Source organism: Squalius cephalus, assembly GCF_949319135.1.
Source record: "Squalius cephalus genome assembly, chromosome: 21".
Taxonomy (NCBI): Eukaryota; Metazoa; Chordata; class Actinopteri; order Cypriniformes; family Leuciscidae; genus Squalius; species Squalius cephalus.
Genome location: NC_137142.1, coordinates 25,144,903 through 25,162,022, shown reverse-complemented (window position 1 = coordinate 25,162,022; position 17,120 = coordinate 25,144,903). Strand labels below are relative to the sequence as shown.

Here is a 17,120-nt window from a genome sequence, read left to right as displayed (position 1 = left end):
CTGAAGTATTATAAAGTTGTGGATGGTTGTCTTTTTTTTAAAAAGTCGTTTATTTTTCGTGTTCGCATTTATGAGGAAAAAACAATGTTACGTGACATTACGGACGCGACCGTTATGAAAGCCGCACTAAAAGACTGCTTTAAAACTTTAACAGAGACCTCAAACAGAAATCACAAAGCCTTTCTTTAAAACGAATTTCGTTTTGTATTAATTGTATCTTAATTTTAATCAGTATTTCATTATACAATTTCCTGGATTTAGCCTAATAAATAAAAATTAAATATAGCAGCCAGCGCCTGAACTGGAGATTAAGCTATCATTTATGAACCGAAACTAAGCATAAAAGGTAGCCTACTCGCCTCACACACCTAAAAATAATAATAATAATAGTAAAAAAAATAGAAATATAACTATTATGTACAGAAATCTCTACTTTTAAACAGAACCATTAAAAAAAAAAATCTGTATGAAAAGTGCATTTCTCCCGATCACTGCTGCGAAGATCGCGAGTCAGTATTGTCAACAGAAAACACTTGTTTATTAATAAACAATTAAAATGTCTCATTGTAGTATTTTACATATTATTAATCATTACTTTTGCTGGTTCTAGGTGCCGTTTACATGAACGCGTCACTGAATCAGCACAGAAAACATAATTTGTCGGGTCCTAGAACCTGAAGAACGTTAGGTCCTGTGTAGAACGTTCACCGAATTCTGAGAGAAATATGTTTCTGGAATAAAATATTAAGTGGCCTTTTTGTTACTTGTAATGAAGCTTGCTTATAGTGAAATTATTAATAACATGGAATGGTAATTATTGACTTTAGCCTGGATTGATGGCTCGCAATATCGCGATATATATCGTTGCCAAAAAAAATATCGCAATGTAATTTTTTTCCAATATCGTGCAGCCCTAATATATATATATACCTTTCATCAAAGTTACACAAATTTTGAACAATACCCGTTCTTGTCTTAGGACAACTTTGATTAACTTTTTTGATTCACTTTTTGATCCAATTCAAATGTTAACTACAGTATATATATATATATATATATATATATATATATATATATATATATATATATATATATATATATGTGTGTGTGTATATATATATATGTGTATATATATATATATATATATATATATATATATATATATATATATATATATATATATATATAATATTAGGGCTGTGAAAAGATTAATCGCAATTAATCGCATCCAAAATAAAAGTTTGTTTACATAATATGTGTTTGTGCTTGGTATAATTATTTTGCATGTATATATTTATCATGCATGTATATATTTAAGATATATTTGCATACATATACTGTATATATTTATATATCATTTATATTATATATAAATATAATTTTTTATATATATAAATAACACTTTTTAACCGTTTTTCTTAAATATATACATGCATGTGTGTGTATTTATATATACAAATTTAATTATACACAGTACACACACATATATTATTTAAACACAAACTTTTATTTTGGATGCGATTAATCTTTTCACAGCCCTAATATATATATATATATATATATATATATATATATATACAGGTGCTGGTCATAAAATTAGAATATCATCAAAAAGTTGATTTATTTCAGTAATTCCGTTAAAAAAGTGAAACTTGTATATTATATAGACTCATTACATGCAAGGTGAGATATCTCAAGCCTTTATTTGTTATAATTTTGATGATTATGGCTTACAGCTTATGAAACCCACGAAATCAAAATCTCAGAAAATTAGAATATTACATGAAATCACACAGTAATTACACAGTGATACCATGGTCATTGAACCAGGTTTTGGTTCTTTTGGCAGTGTGGGCCGGTGCAAATCCTGCTGGAAAATGAAGGAAGCATGAAGTGCTCTAAAAATGTCCTGGTAGACGGCTGCATTGACTCTGGATTTAATAAAGCACAGTGGACCAAAGTCCTCTTTTCTGATGAGAGCAAATTTTGCATCTCATTTGGAGACCAAGGTCCCAGAGTCTGGAGGAAGAATGGAGAGGCACACAATCCAAGATGCTTGAAGTCCAGTGTGAAGTTTCCACAGTCTGTGTTGGTTTGGGGAGCCATGTCATCGGCTGGTGTTGGTCCACTGTGCTGTCCACTCAACGCAGCCGTCTACCAGGACATTTCCAGAGCACTTCATGCTTCCTTCAGCAGACAAGCTTTATGGAGATGCTTCCTTCATTTTCCAACAGGATTTGTACCGGCCCACACTGCCAAAAGAACCAAAACCTGGTTCAATTACCATGGTATCACTGTGTAATTACTGTGTGATTTCATGTAATATTCTAATTTTCTGAGATTTTGATTTTGTGGTTTTCACAAGCTGTAAGCCATAATCATAAAAATTATAACAAATAAAGGCTTGAGATATCTCACTTTGCATGTAATGAGTCTATATAATATACAAGTTTCACTTTTTTAAAGGAATTACTGAAATAAATCAACTTTTTGATGATATTCTAATTATATGACCAGCACCTGTATATATATATATATATATATATATATAAAATACTTTCTGCCTTTTTACAATTTCAAAAAACAAAACAAACATAATTTAGTATTATTTATAAGCTATTTTCTCATGGGAGCTAAAATGTGACATTTGATCACGTAAGATTGTTCTTTGCAGGCAACATGAGTTTTGCAATTAATTTATTTTATTATTATGGGGGAACGGAAGTTTGTCCCAGTATATTATTTGACTGTTAGGTCATTGACTTTCCAAGTGTTTTTGTATTTGTTTATAAGTTACCATCGTTAAATTCCTTCTAAAATGAAATAAGTAGTTGCAGGATTAGCCAGAGTTAGTGAAGTTTGTGGCATCATATCTTAAGTTAAACTGCAAGTGGTCAAAGTTATGTTTTAAAGTTTGCAACATATTTCTGTGAAATATTCAGTGCTTACTGCATCTTGCACAAAAAGTTAACAAATGGAATCCTCTAGTTCTGGGGTGCCCAATCCTGCTCCTGCCGATCAACTGTCCTGCACAGTTCATCTCCAACCCTAATCAAACACACCTGAAGCAACCAATTAAGGTCTTCAGGATCACTTGAAAATGTGACACCCTGTTTATTTTCTTTATTTTACAAAAGCAGAATGTTTTGATTTGATTGTAAGTGGACACCTACAAAAGTAAAAATATCACAGATTCTTTTTTTATATTTCTTTTTTCTGTATGACCATAAATGATGGAGTAATTTAAGTTTATAGTGCTACAATGTGAAGAAAATACGGCGCGTTTGCCGACCTCAGAGGGTTAAAGGCAGGTGTGTTTGATTAGGGTTGGAGATGAACTGTGCAGGACAGTCGATTTGCAGGAGCAGGATTGGGCACCCCTGCTCTAGTTTCTCTCGTGGTTGGCTGCAGACCAGATGTTTCTGTAATAATTTAAACAAGCTTTTAATTTTTTTGCAGAGTAAATTTCAAAATGCAGCAGATTTTATGTGTGATATTACATTTTCTGATTCAGAAAGCAGATTGCAGCTCTGAATTACTGACAGAAATTACCAAAAAAAAAAAAAACATTCAGGACACGTAATACGCATGTGCATGACGTCATCGTCTTCAGAGATTCGCGTTTTTGTTGTTTACATGGAGACCGTTTCAAAAACTTGCACTTTGAAATCCGTTTTCAAAACTTTGTGTTTTACGTTTATGTTTTACTTTTTAGTTTAAAACGGTGTCGTGTAAACAGCCCCTAGGTCACTGGACGGAACCAAAAACACAATGAAAACAACAGAACGGGGTATACTCGTAACAAAACCAAAGCGCACCTATCATGCCGCCCACGCTCATCAAGATGAATGGGAATACCAAAGGATAGCTTTCTCTAAGTATTACAGACCTGTGACCCATTTTTAAGTGGCGACCCACCAGTTGAAAATCACTGATTTAGACCACTCAGAAAAAAAGCACAGCTACAAGGCAACCAGAATCACAACAGCTAGCCTGAGTGCGGCTTGCAGGCTGAAAATGAAAGACACTCGGCGAGAGTGTTTCTGACACGCTTCGGATAACCTGCCAGCCACCCGCATCCCTCTATTTTATTTAATCTCCTTCTCTCTCCCTTCTCTCTCACGTTCACTGTCTCTCCCCATCTTTCTCTCTCAGGATCTCTTTCTCACACTCTCTCCATCTCTCTCTCTCAACCAGCAGATGGCCTGTTTGCCTTTTTGTCTCCCTCTCAACTCCAATCATTTCCAGCATTTTTGCTCTCTGTCAGGCCAACTCAGCACAAACAGGCGCACACACACACTCACGCTAATGTGTTTCCCAAGGTACTGACAGGTGTATGAGTAAGTGTGCCTGGCGCCGTAAGGCAAACATGACGGGCTGGTGTGGAGTCTGCTCAGTTTTATAACATTACTGATGCACAGACAGAAACATAACACAGACCTGAACCTAGGAGCTGTTAAACTTTCAGTCAAGTATGAGATTCAATCTAAGCCTGATGGATCTGTATAATACATTATTTAAATCTATGTATCTGGTGGTGGCATATCTGAACATTTAAATGGGGAATGACACTCTTTATCACACACGCTGTCTTAATACTGTCAGAATAAAGATATACACTGTCTGTAGATATAATAGATTTTTAAAATCAAAAGTTGCATTTGTTAAAGTCCTCCTGTAGTCAATCATTTTGCCCCTTAAAACTCACCTTTGATCACCAAAATGACATATTTAAATGTTTTTTCCTTGAAAGAAAATTCTTCATGCCTTAAAATAGCTTGAATGTAACTACATCCTTGCCTCGTTTAGTATACGCGATTCTATGAATATGTAAATTAGCCCCACTTCCACTCACTCACACCAGCTCAGAGATCCACTCGTTAATGATCACACGTTGACGTGATTGGTTACAAGGTAGTTTGTGACATCATAAAGACCAGCGATTTCAAGCCAGGAACCAGGGGGGCAGCGTTTCATATTATGTTGAAGCTTCTCCGGGCGCCGCCATTGATTAGCAGACCATCACCTGCTGTTAGCATTCCATTGACTCCCATTCATTTTGGCGTCACTTTGACAGCGAATAACTTTACATCTGAGGCGTTTAAAGACTCCATTTGTCCATTATTTATTTCTAAAGAAACACGAAAATGTATAAAAGGCTCCATTACCTTGTATCTTACGTTATGGCCCCGTAGAAGCAGTTTTTGTAAAAATAGGCTAACGATTGCGTCATACCCACGCGACTCTCTGTCGCACAGTAGAGAGATTACCGTATGGACAGGAGGAGAAGCCCGCGCGCAATCGGGGGGACGTGGAGGCAAAATGGCAAAGTAATTAATCAGAATACTTAGCAAAAGTTTCTCCTGCTCCTAGCTCATGGACAGCTCCTACTCACGCTCTCCGTCTCTGCAAGTTTCGGAAGGGAATGATTCAGATTTCTCTTGGCACAGCTACTAGAAGACAGACAGGTTGCTCACGTCACATCTACGTCATCAAGCTCAGTTTGAGTCTGCGCAGTGCTCGACCATCAGGAAGTTAGTGCTTCTAATTGACTTCACTTTCCTCCGTTGAATCCAATGGGGTCGCTGTGTCCAGTTTATATACTGTCTATGGCAGGAACGAGTAACAGTTGTCGCCTCTTAACAGTGAGTAACAGTGAGTTGTCGTCGAAAAAGATGGATAACGCAAAAAAGATGTCGGGGGCTAAAAATAGGGAAAAAAAGAGGGGAAATGAGATGGCATGTCAACTGATGCGACAGCAGCTAAATAAGTGGATGGTGAAAGGCTACAGGTAGGATTTTGTTTTGAGTGACGTCCAGTCATGTAGGCTAATGCCATCAGGACTACCGGGAGATTCCGGGTGGGCCGACGTGCTTTTTGGGCCGACACATCTCATACTTTTTTGTTTTGTTTTTTTGTCTTAACGGCCCATAAAACTCGTACATCGGCGGCCCATGCGTTTTGTTTTGCTTATTTGGCGGCGCTGGGTTAGACAGTGCGTAATTAGTGTGTAATGCATTGGTCAAAATAAAGTCAGCGCTAGTTTTTTTTTTCTGACACCTGATGAAACACGTAGATCAGCGGCCCATTGGTTCTTTTCTTGATTGACACTGGGCTAGCCCAATCACATCTTTAATAAGTGAGAATTTTGTACTTATTTCATCTGTTCGTGTTAACTCTCACGCGTTCCTACTCACTCATTACATTTTTTTTGGGGGGGGGGCACGACTGGCACGACTGAGTCCCATTTGCCCCATTATATATTCTGTGGTGGAAATACCAAATGTCCCTCAGGTATTTTCAGGATTCAGCCTACCATTGAACTCAAACTGAAGGTCAATGCTTACTGAAGCAAAAGCCGCCTCTGTTGTCTCGTTTTTTAAAAAATCTATTAATTGTACAATACTGTTTAAAAGTTTGGTTCAGTAAGGATTTTTTTGTTTTGTTTTGGTTTGTTTTGTTTGTTTTTTTTTTAAAGAAATTGACACAAGTGAAAATAAAGACATTTATAATATAAAAAAATATTAAGCAGCATAACTCTTTTCAACATGAAATGTTTTTTGCACACCAAATCAGCATATCAGAATGACTGAAGGATCATGTGAAACTGAAAACTTTATAAGTTATTAATATAGTTATTGTCCTTGGTGTGAATGGGCCTTAAAGGGCACCTATTATGCAAAATTTACTTTTACATGGTGTTTGAACATAAATGTGTGTTGAAAGTGTGTTTACACAACCACATAATGAGAGGGCACCCAGTGCTTTTTTTTTTTAAATCCCCATAAATCATAAGCAGTCTCAGAACAACCCATTCTCAGATTCGGGGCAATGTGACGTACATTTGCACAAGCCCCTCCCATGACTGTTGACTGACACTGCCGTATGAGCATATAGACCCGAGCATATAGAGTGAGCTGTAGCGGCACAGGCCACCATTGTTTTGACGCTGGAGTAGCTGGTAAACAAGAATGTCTCCTAAGCGATTGAGGTGTTTTGTTAGAAGATGTAAAAATGAACACAGCAGTCTTCATTTACTCTCGTTGTTACTCGAAGATGGATCTGTACCAACCGTGATCCAGCTTACAGTCTACAGAGATAGGCAGAAATGAAAGTGAGAGTGCGCACTTTATGACAGCTCATCGAGTCGTTTTACTGATATAAAGTTTACCAGTTTATTAAGCACCCCCTGAAAAGTTGTATATATATTTGTTTACTGTTAGTTGTAATGAGTTTTTTTGTTTAATTCGCTCATTCGGACGTGGTCCGCTACAACAGGCAACAGACTAATAGTGGATAAAAGCAGATGACAAATAAGCTATAACCGTAATTAAACTAAACTATACCTGTTATATCGCCATACATTCTCTGGCTCTGTAGGCATTATTGTCCAACTTTGGGTCAAAATGAACACCGCTACTGAGAGTTTCTGTTCTGATATTATCATTCCATGAGATAAGATTGTCCTGCCACTGAGCACGAGCTCGTGAGGCTACGCCCTCTGGGCCGGCAGCAGCAGCTCATTTGCATTTAAAGGGAAAAGCCCCAAAAAGTGACAATTTAAACATGCTGTAAAAAATGATCTGTTAGGTATTTTGAGCTAAAATTTCACATACACACTCTGAAATGATATGATATATATCAAGACATATATTTATATATATATTACAGAGTTAATATTGGGTTTTGTATATGTCAATAAAGCACAGAGTAGTCCTGTTGTTTTTTACCAATTATACTTGATTTTTAATTACATATTAAACATGACATTTTGAATTTTGCTCATTCATGAAACACAAGCAGAACATAGTCATTCACACAGAATCAAGTAAGAGTGGTTTTACGAAGGATTTCATTCTGCTTGTGTTTTCACACACTAAACGCGGCGTAGTCACACGGCGTAGTAGGAGATAACATCATAAAGCATTTTGGCCCCGGTTTACACCTGGATTTAGTCCACTTGTGATCTGAAACCTGAGTTGAATGTTGTTAAACTAATTTACTAGCCTTTCTATAGAAATACTTTCATTTAGGATATATAAAGTATAGTAATGCAGTTCTCTTTGTGCTGTAATGTTTTGCACAAGACTTTAACTGGGTGCACAAGACTTTAACTGGGTGCTTGACAACCATTTTTTGCACAACCAGGTATTTCTTCAGTGCCCTAAATCTGGCCCTAAGACACTGCTATTGGACTACTAAAAAGCTGAGGTATCTCTCTTAAGGCCTCTTTTAAGTTAATTAAGAATTTCACCATTGAACCACCATCACTTTGTGGAAGAAATGCAGCAAACTTTGTCAGAGTTTTCATGACTTCATGATACCCCAGAGGTAGATGACAGGGCTGAGAGCTTCAGAGCAAACAGTGTTAACTACAGTGCAGTCTGAGGCCACCCTTACAACTTCTTTAAATTGCCTTTTTCTTACTGCTTGTCTAATTGCTTGTCATTTAGCAGGCAGTTACATGTCATTTAGCAGGAGTTTATTATCCATAACAACTTACAGTACACTAATTACAGAGTCTCACTAGTACAGCAAGGGGTTAAGTGCCTCTCTCAAAAGCACAGTGTTCATAGAACCGGATGTTGGGATCAATGCTGTGATTTCAGTAACCCTCCATTATATCATGGGGGTTCCACAGGCTTTTCTTTTCAGTTTTTAGAAGACATGTTTATTTTAAAGTGTCTCACTTAAAGTGCGGTTATTGTTTTCATGATGAATACTTTAATATGATTATGTCTAAACAGTAGTTTAGTAGTTCAGTAGTTATACAGCTAAATAATTTATTAGAATAGCATTTGAATGACAAGGCCTATTGCATTTTTTAAATTGGCTTCAGAAATATTTTCTATAGCATAGTTTGCTTTAAAATTGACTTCCTAAAAACTATATCTTTCTGAAGACCTTAAAGGAGAACTCCGGTCAATTTTAACATTGAGCTCATTTTTTTGTAAATTTGGAGTGCTGTCAGTACAGAGAACAACGACAAAAATCGGTGTTGCCTACACCGTGTTATCCTCTTTTTAAAATTTGAAGTCCAAATTTGGTCGAAGTCCAAAGTAGTCGATTGTCGAGTTCACGCGCATAGGTTTAGTTACCTATGATCACGCACGTGAACTCGACAATCGACTACTTTGGACTTCGACCGAAAACAGGAAGAAAACACAGGTATGTGCGCTGGCTGAATTAACATCACTTTTATTAATATCTTTCACATCTACTGCAGTCAGATTCACCCGTGTTCACTCTGAAGGAATCACTCACATGGCTGGGCACTTGTAATGACACATCAAGGATGTTAAGAGGCTAAAAGCAGGTTTAAAACTTGCCCCATTGAAGTCAGCAGGGTGCAAATTTTAAAAAGAGGATAACACGGTGTAGGCAACACCGATTTTTGTCGTTGTTCTCTGTATTGACAGCACTCCAACTTTACAAAAAAATTAGCTCAATGTTAAAATTGACCGGAGTTCTCCTTTAAAACTGAATGGCAGCAATTTAAAATCACATTCTGATTAAAACTAAAATTTACTACATTGTTATTGCACATTAATTGGATAGATGCTGTTTTCAATCATCTTATATAATAATGCACAAGGATATGTAACATTTCGTATTTAAGTTTGAGTATGTGAAACTATTGTATAATATTTATCATTTATAATATTGATCAAGTTATCTTCATTGTGTTGGATGATTGCATCACACTTTTTTTCATTGTACACTGTAAAAATATTTGTCTGGAAGTTAAACACATTAAAAAATGTCACATCTCTTACTTTAAACTTATCTGAACACTTGTGTTGTATGTGATGGCTTCTTGATGTGATTGATATATATATATATATATATATAAATTGTGGTGCCATAATGTGTAATACTTGTGTGAAATAAAATCAGGTGTAAAACTATTGCAAAGTGTAGACAGCATTGTCCGGGACTTAATTTTAAATAGATAGTTAAATTCCAGCCAACAGAAGAAGTAAACTGTAGACTGTCTCTGTTTTGCCATAATGTTTTCTCAGCACTGCTGATCATGCTTTACGTCCCATACGGTATATACATCCCAGTTCTTGAAGGGTAGACATCTGTTTTGGTTGACAGAGAAAATATGGCAAAGACACTTGAAACATACTCCACTGAATTGTTTTGGATTTGAATGTATTTGACCAGCTCTCTCTTTCTCGCTATTTATAATTTAATGTATTAAATGTATATTTATTCATTCGGCAGACACTTTTTCCAAAGCAACTAAAGTTTAAGGTGTATATTTTACAGTGTTATTCCCTTGCAACTGAACCCATGATCTTGGCATTGTTAGTGGCATGCTCTTACAGATGGTGCTGCAGGATCTGTCCTCACAGTGTTTATTACCTCTTCATCACTTCATTTGATGAAGCCTTCACTCTTTATCCCTCCATGATTCACAGACCTGATGGCCACTCAACAAACGTTCCCACTGTGTTAAAGCCCGTCTTTGTGAACGAAGCAGGGACTTCACATTCAGGGACTGATGAAGTTCTGGCTATAACATACGACTGATGTGGGCGCATAATGTTTGAAGGCAGCACATTCAGAATTCAGGACGCACCACCTACCTCAAAATCCCATAGAGCAGTCAGAGCCCCTTAGGGCTGTTCAGCCTCTCTGAAGTGGGAAGACGGAGAGGGAAATGCAGAAAGTTTGCTAAAAAGCAAGCTCTTCCACACAAAGCACATAATGCCTCAGGTGAAGGATGTTAACACAAATGCAACTTTTTAACAAGCCTTTTGTTTTTCTAAATGTCAAATATTCCAATATCAAAACATAAAGGAAGTCTTTAGTGGACTTAGCATAAAAAATTCCTTTGGGAGTAAGTGTGTCGACTGTTTTGGTATTTTTATATACTGTATAATATTTTTCATGCACCTGTATCAGGTTTTTTTTTTTTTTGTATTTGAGTGTTTTTTAGCATTTGTAAATGTCAAATATTGAAATTACTTTCCACCGGTCATGAAATGTCCAACACTATAAATGTCGCATATGAATATCCACCCATATCTTTTAGTAGATATTTCTCTAAAGCAACAGCCACTATGGGATCCCATACGAGGTATTACCACTGCCCAGGACCTGAAGTCCTCCCCTGAAGGCGCCTTGTGCCCCTTTACTGATTTATATGCTGTATTACTTAGCTTGATTAATTTGGATCACCTCACCACCCGCTCTGAACAGTCAATCTCTCCATTCACACCCTGGATCAATCTGTCATCAAGAGTCCATCACTTCACTGTTAATGCCCTTCTTCTTGAAGGTGTCATTTTAATAAAATAGCTATTAACGAGGATTAAAATTAAATGTACAAATATCCTGCCCAGCTCTGGTGGATGAACAGGCTGCTTCAGCAAGTGGGGGATGGATAAATCTGAGCTAATGAAGGCTTTTAAAGAGATTAATGCTTCACCCAAGAGAAGCCAAGTCCTGCTTGGATGCACACTGTCTCTCTATCTCTTCCAGTCACTCCATTTTTCTTCCCCCTTTCCCAATGTTTGGGGCCACTGCAACAGGTGCAAATGTGAATATAGTTCCACTGCCACCTCAAAATAGAATTGAACACTTAATTCACATTTAAAATGTATGACTGTTGTTTAGGGATGCACCGATGTATTGGCGAATAATCTGTATAGGCCTTTAAAAGCAATTATTTTCACTATTGGCCATAGAGCTTATAAACAGCCGATGATCAGGACCGATTAAATCCTGTCCATCAGAAGGGGTCAGAAAAACCTCAGACTGCAACTCATACTGTGTGTAAAAAATGTCTCTTGCGTTGAATTTAGGGCTGTCAAAATTAACGTCACAATAACGTATTAACAGTTAAAAATATAGTGACGTTAAAGCAGAGTCTATGACCTCATGAATCACCGGTAGTTCAAGCCAGATCTGCGGTTTTTCTACGCCAAACATTATTTGTAGCACGCCTCCCATCCAACTATCATAAAGAGCTTTGTGCTTTGTTACTTCTGATAAGAAATGTTGTCCATTTTTTCACGAAAATCAAACGATAAAAATGACGTGGCAGGTCGGTGAAGCACCTCAGTTCAAGCGGCAATGCAGAGCACGAGCTCTCTTCCTCTTTAATACAAGTTATTGTATTCCCTGTATAGTTTTATGGTTTGATATTGTGGTAACACTTTACAATAAGGTTCATTAGTTAACCATAGTTAACTACCTTAGTTAACATGAACTAAGAATGAACAATACTTCTACAGCATTTATTAATCTTAGTTAATATTAATTTCAACATTTATTAATACGTTATTAAAATCAAATGTTGTATTTGTTAACATTAGTTAATGCACTGTGAACTAACATGAACAATTGTATTTTTATTAATTAACATTAACAAAGATGAATAAATACTGTAACAAATGTATTGCACATTGTTAGTTCATGTTAATTAATATATGAACTAATGTTAACGAATGAACCTTATTGTAAAGTGTTACTGATATTGTTTCTAATGTAATGATATCCATACGTTTTTAGTTGTGTCCTATTTTATTTTATTGTTATAGACAAAACTATATGGCATTAGCATTCATTCGCTCCAAAATCCTATTTGTGTATTCTCAAATAAGGAGATATCGAGTGTATAATTCATTGTTATATTAGTATCATATTATGTTTCCTAGAATGTATATAAGGAGATATCTAGTGTATAATTCATTGTTATACTAGTATCATATTATGTTTCCTAGAATGTATGTGGATGTGTTCCAATACTTTAGATAGATGTCAAAGTAAACTCTTTGTAGTTTCTTCCATTTGCATAAATTAAATTACTGTATGTCATAATTAGTTGACATAATGTTTATACATTGTCAAACACTCCCCCACCCCTTTTTTTCCTCCATAAGAAGGAACATATTGCTGAGTGCAAAGTTAATGGCCATTGTATTTCAACATCTGTTCCCAAGGCGCGCTCAGTGGCGGGTTCATTTGGAAACTGATGTATGACGGATTGAGGATTAAATGGAACCTATTTCCTTCAAGTTGATGAATTCATCATCTCTGAAACCTAACACAAACATAGGTAGCACAACCTATAATTAGTCTGTACGCTTCAGCACTTAAACCTATTAGCCACATCTGTCAGAGGGAAAGGAGAAAGGGGACAAAAGAATTTGTGCTTAGTCAAATGATATGAGTTTTTAAGAGGGAGAAATAGAAAATAGGCAGATGGGGATAAAAAGAAGTTAAAAAGAAAAGAAAGGAAAAAGAAAAAATACTCTGCAGAACTTTTGTAATTGTGCACTACTTGTGCAGACATTGATTTAGAGATCAAAGGTTAAAAGCTTTAGCTGGCAACTACTGAACTGAAGCATCTCTATCACTGAATACCTCAGACAAGATGTAAGTAAACATTGCACTCCTCTTTGACCCCTGCGGTCATTGCACACCTCCCTATAGTCAGACAGTCTGAGGCATTCAATACAACAGCTCACCCTCAGCCGTGACCTTCAGGCCCCTCAAAACAACAGTCGTAAAGCTTGCACAGCATACTGCCTTTTGTCTTCAATTCATTTACTTATAAATTTTGTTTATAAACGTTTGCATCCCTGATATTTGTTTTGGTAGCTAAATTAGTGTAATATTACACATACTGTATATGAACCCTCGTGGAGTTTTGGAAAAACACCTTAGATGCACTTTTCCACTAAGGTACAAGTGAGAAGATGCACTAGTTGCGAAAGTAGTCGCTCATATGTGTTTAATCACAAAGTTAAAGCTGGCAGATTTCATGTCCTTGCTAAAGCCAATATTTATTTGGAAAGCTGCCATTGTCTGGATAAGAAAATGTATAGAAGTAATTTGATTTGGGAGACTGGCATAGAAAATAGTTTTTTTTACTATGTTTACACTAAACTCTTTAGTTCCAAATACGCTGTAGAGTGGTGGTGTTAAATATAACATTTTGAATCCATAATAGAGAAAAATGACTGAAGCACAAAAGAATCCTGTCCTATGTTAAATTTCCTGTCATTCAAACACACTTTTAATGTGTATAACGGAGCTTCTATAATAAACAAACACCCAGCAGTGGGCCAACTGTATGCATTAATTTTTAAAGCTCTGCCCATTTTGTTTATGCACCATAAACAGCCCTTAAAATGCAAATGAAGGAGAAATCCACTTCCACCACCTGCTGGTGCTTCTCTGTGTAGTTTAGGGAGTAGACTGCCCTCATTTACACTCAATCAATCATAAGCCCTTATTTTACTATCGAATTTATGTCACCTAAACAGATGATGGGATTCCGACATGGTTTGGTTGTGGACTTAAACAGAAATGAATTAGCCCCTTTGCCACGTCGCATAGTGGAAAAAAAAAAAATCTTAGTTAAATGACATTGTCAGGAAAACTATAAATGTGTGGTGCCATCAACCACATACTGCTTTGAATTCACAATTATTGTTTATTGACCATCATACAGCCACCATCTAATAGTCTTGGGTATATACAAGTAAATAAGAGGGTCTTCTCATTCAGTTGGACTACTAGTATAACAAATCGATCATCCTCGATTATCCTGTCTCATGAAATTAGACAATGATGCCGAGATGCTCATTCTGAGTTTATTTTTATATGTCTGTGAAGATACAGTATCTTGTTATAAATATGAACGTTTATAGCCATCAAGCCCACGTCATCTGCCTCACCACATGCATTCTAAACAGTGTTGTGTTTGGTAAATGAGTTTTAAGACATTTTGTGTAAGTGAAGAAAGCAAAAAAATGGCACTTTAGAGATGCTACATCAATTTGAGATCAAAATTTGGCCACCAAGTTTTTCATCAGACTATTACTGATGGCAATTTCATTCAGTGGCATTTTGTTCTTGTGAAGTGCAGTTCATGGCCTGTTCTTTCAGGTGTTTTCATAGAAGGAGTGTGAAATGGTGAAAAGAGCAAGACCATTTACTGATACTCCTTTACTTTTTAAAACAGAAAGCTATTATGAAAAACCTGCAGTGCATCTTTGAACGAGGCACGTTTGCCTTTTTGAAGAAAATGCTGGAAAGGCTTGACTGAAGCATAAATTACCTTAAATGCAGGCTTTAATGTGTGTGAATTTTCTTAATTGGAAGAATCACAAGTTATGTTATTATGGTTTGTTTGATTGGGTTCAAACAAACCCCCCCCCCCCCCCCCTGAAGTTTGAAGGTCTGTTCACCATTAGTCGAATTAAGAAAGCTTTGCATCATTCTTATACTTGTCTCTTAGTAGCTTTTGTTGCAGAAAACTCTATATCTGTCTTACAGTAAGTTAATCACTCATCTTTTTTTTTTTCTTTCTCAGGCTGGTCCCATAGCTGTGGAGCCATGTTCTGGGAATTGTGCTGCTGTGCAAACATTGCTGATGAGTCTTCCACGGGCATCTTCTGGAGTGCCTCCCCCTGGCCAGTGTGGTGAGAATTCAACATTCAACATTCATTTTACATCTTAGCTTTGCTGTAGATGAAGTTGCAGTAAATCTTCCACATTCAACTTTAACATGCATTTGTGTACTCGTTAATAATTTAGATTGGGTATGTTTGTTTACATTAAATTCACTAGAGATAAAATCTCTAAACCCTATAAAAAATTTCACATGTGCATTGGCCGTAATCAAACCCTGGCTAGGAATGTGGGTGGAGTTTCAGCTTAGCTTGCAGTTACTTGTTAATATCTTTGATTTGGTAAGTGTATTTATATATTTATTTACTTATTTTTAGCTATAGCAAAAATCTCTAAAGCACAGTTAAAAGAAAATGACATTTGCATTTGCCGGGAATCGAACCCTGGCCATTCTGAACCACCAATGCAAATGAATGAGAAATGTGGGCGAGGAGTTTCAGCTTTAAATCTTTTATATATATATATATATACTAGATTAAAAAGTAAATAAAATAATAGTAATAATAGAAAGCATTAATTGTAAGATGCTCTGAGCAGCCAGATGGTGTAATTATGACATCTACCAGCAGGCACTAATGAGGCGAGCCAGCCAAACACTGACCCTTTAGATTCTGGCTGTGTACATCTCATATTTTTCTCCTCCTGTCCTTTCTCTTTTTCATCCTCATTTAACCAGCCAAACACTGACCCTTTGGATTCTGGCTGTCTACATCTCATATTTTTTCTCCTCCTGTCCTTTCTCTTGTTCATGCTCATTAATTGATTTTCTCATTGTTTCTGTGGTGTGGTTGTGCTCATCATGTTATCGTGATGAATGAGCTGCTGTAAATGGTACTGCAGCAGGAAGTAGCGGTTCAGAGACATAACACTTGCGGCATTCTGCAATCCAGCTACATCCTCTGACTGCAATATGACACCGACACCACTGCACCTCAGTGAAAGACAGAAAAAAATAAAGATAACGAATGGGAGGGGTGGGAAAAAGGAGAAAGAGAGGAATAAAGGATTAAAGATGAGGTGAGAACAAGAGATAAAATGCATGTTGGGAGTCCAATAGTGCTGACTGATCAGAGGAATAAATCTGACAAGGATAATGTTATCCCCGAGGAAAATCAAATCCATATACTCCAACACACTCAGTAAATGTACGCCTTTATCCCTTAAGCCAGCCCCCTTATTCCGGCACAGTAACTCAGGCTCGGTCTATGAGGGCCTAATACCTGCTCTTTGATTTAATGAACACTGGCACATGTGAATCTGTAGGCTCCTGCGCTGCTGCTTGTGATAAAGACTGAAAAGGCGTATTTGGCCTCAAGGCATATATGACAGGTTTTTGGAGATGGTTTTGGTGAGAAGCTGGATGCCTTTGTATTTCACAGACACATATAGCAAGAGTGAATCATAAAATATGCAACAACATTTCACCTTGAATTACACTAAAATTTAGACTGATTCGGCCTGCAATGTGTGGTAATGCCACTCGTAGATAATGGAGAACATGTAAACAAGCCTTAGATCAAAAGAGTTCAATATTTTATCAGTGTTAAGGCAGAATTGTGGTAGCCTGAAGGTCTGCTGAAGTATTATTTTCTTAAAGAAGAAGTGTGTCATTGCTGCAAAAATAATAATGATTGATGAAAACAATGATTCAAACATTTCCATCTGTGTGGACTGTGTGGATGCAG

The 17,120-nt window shown here is 36.6% G+C and overlaps 1 protein-coding gene across 1 annotated transcript in view; it reads left to right on the top strand.

Annotated features, from left to right (window-relative positions):
* Positions 1–17,120, top strand: part of atrnl1a (attractin-like 1a) — a 260,286-nt gene that overhangs the window by 211,270 nt on the left and 31,896 nt on the right. The window contains exon 29 of the mRNA XM_079856417.1: positions 15,338–15,446. Within this exon, the coding sequence (XP_079712543.1) occupies positions 15,338–15,446 (109 nt within the window). The remainder of the gene's footprint in view (positions 1–15,337; positions 15,447–17,120) is intronic.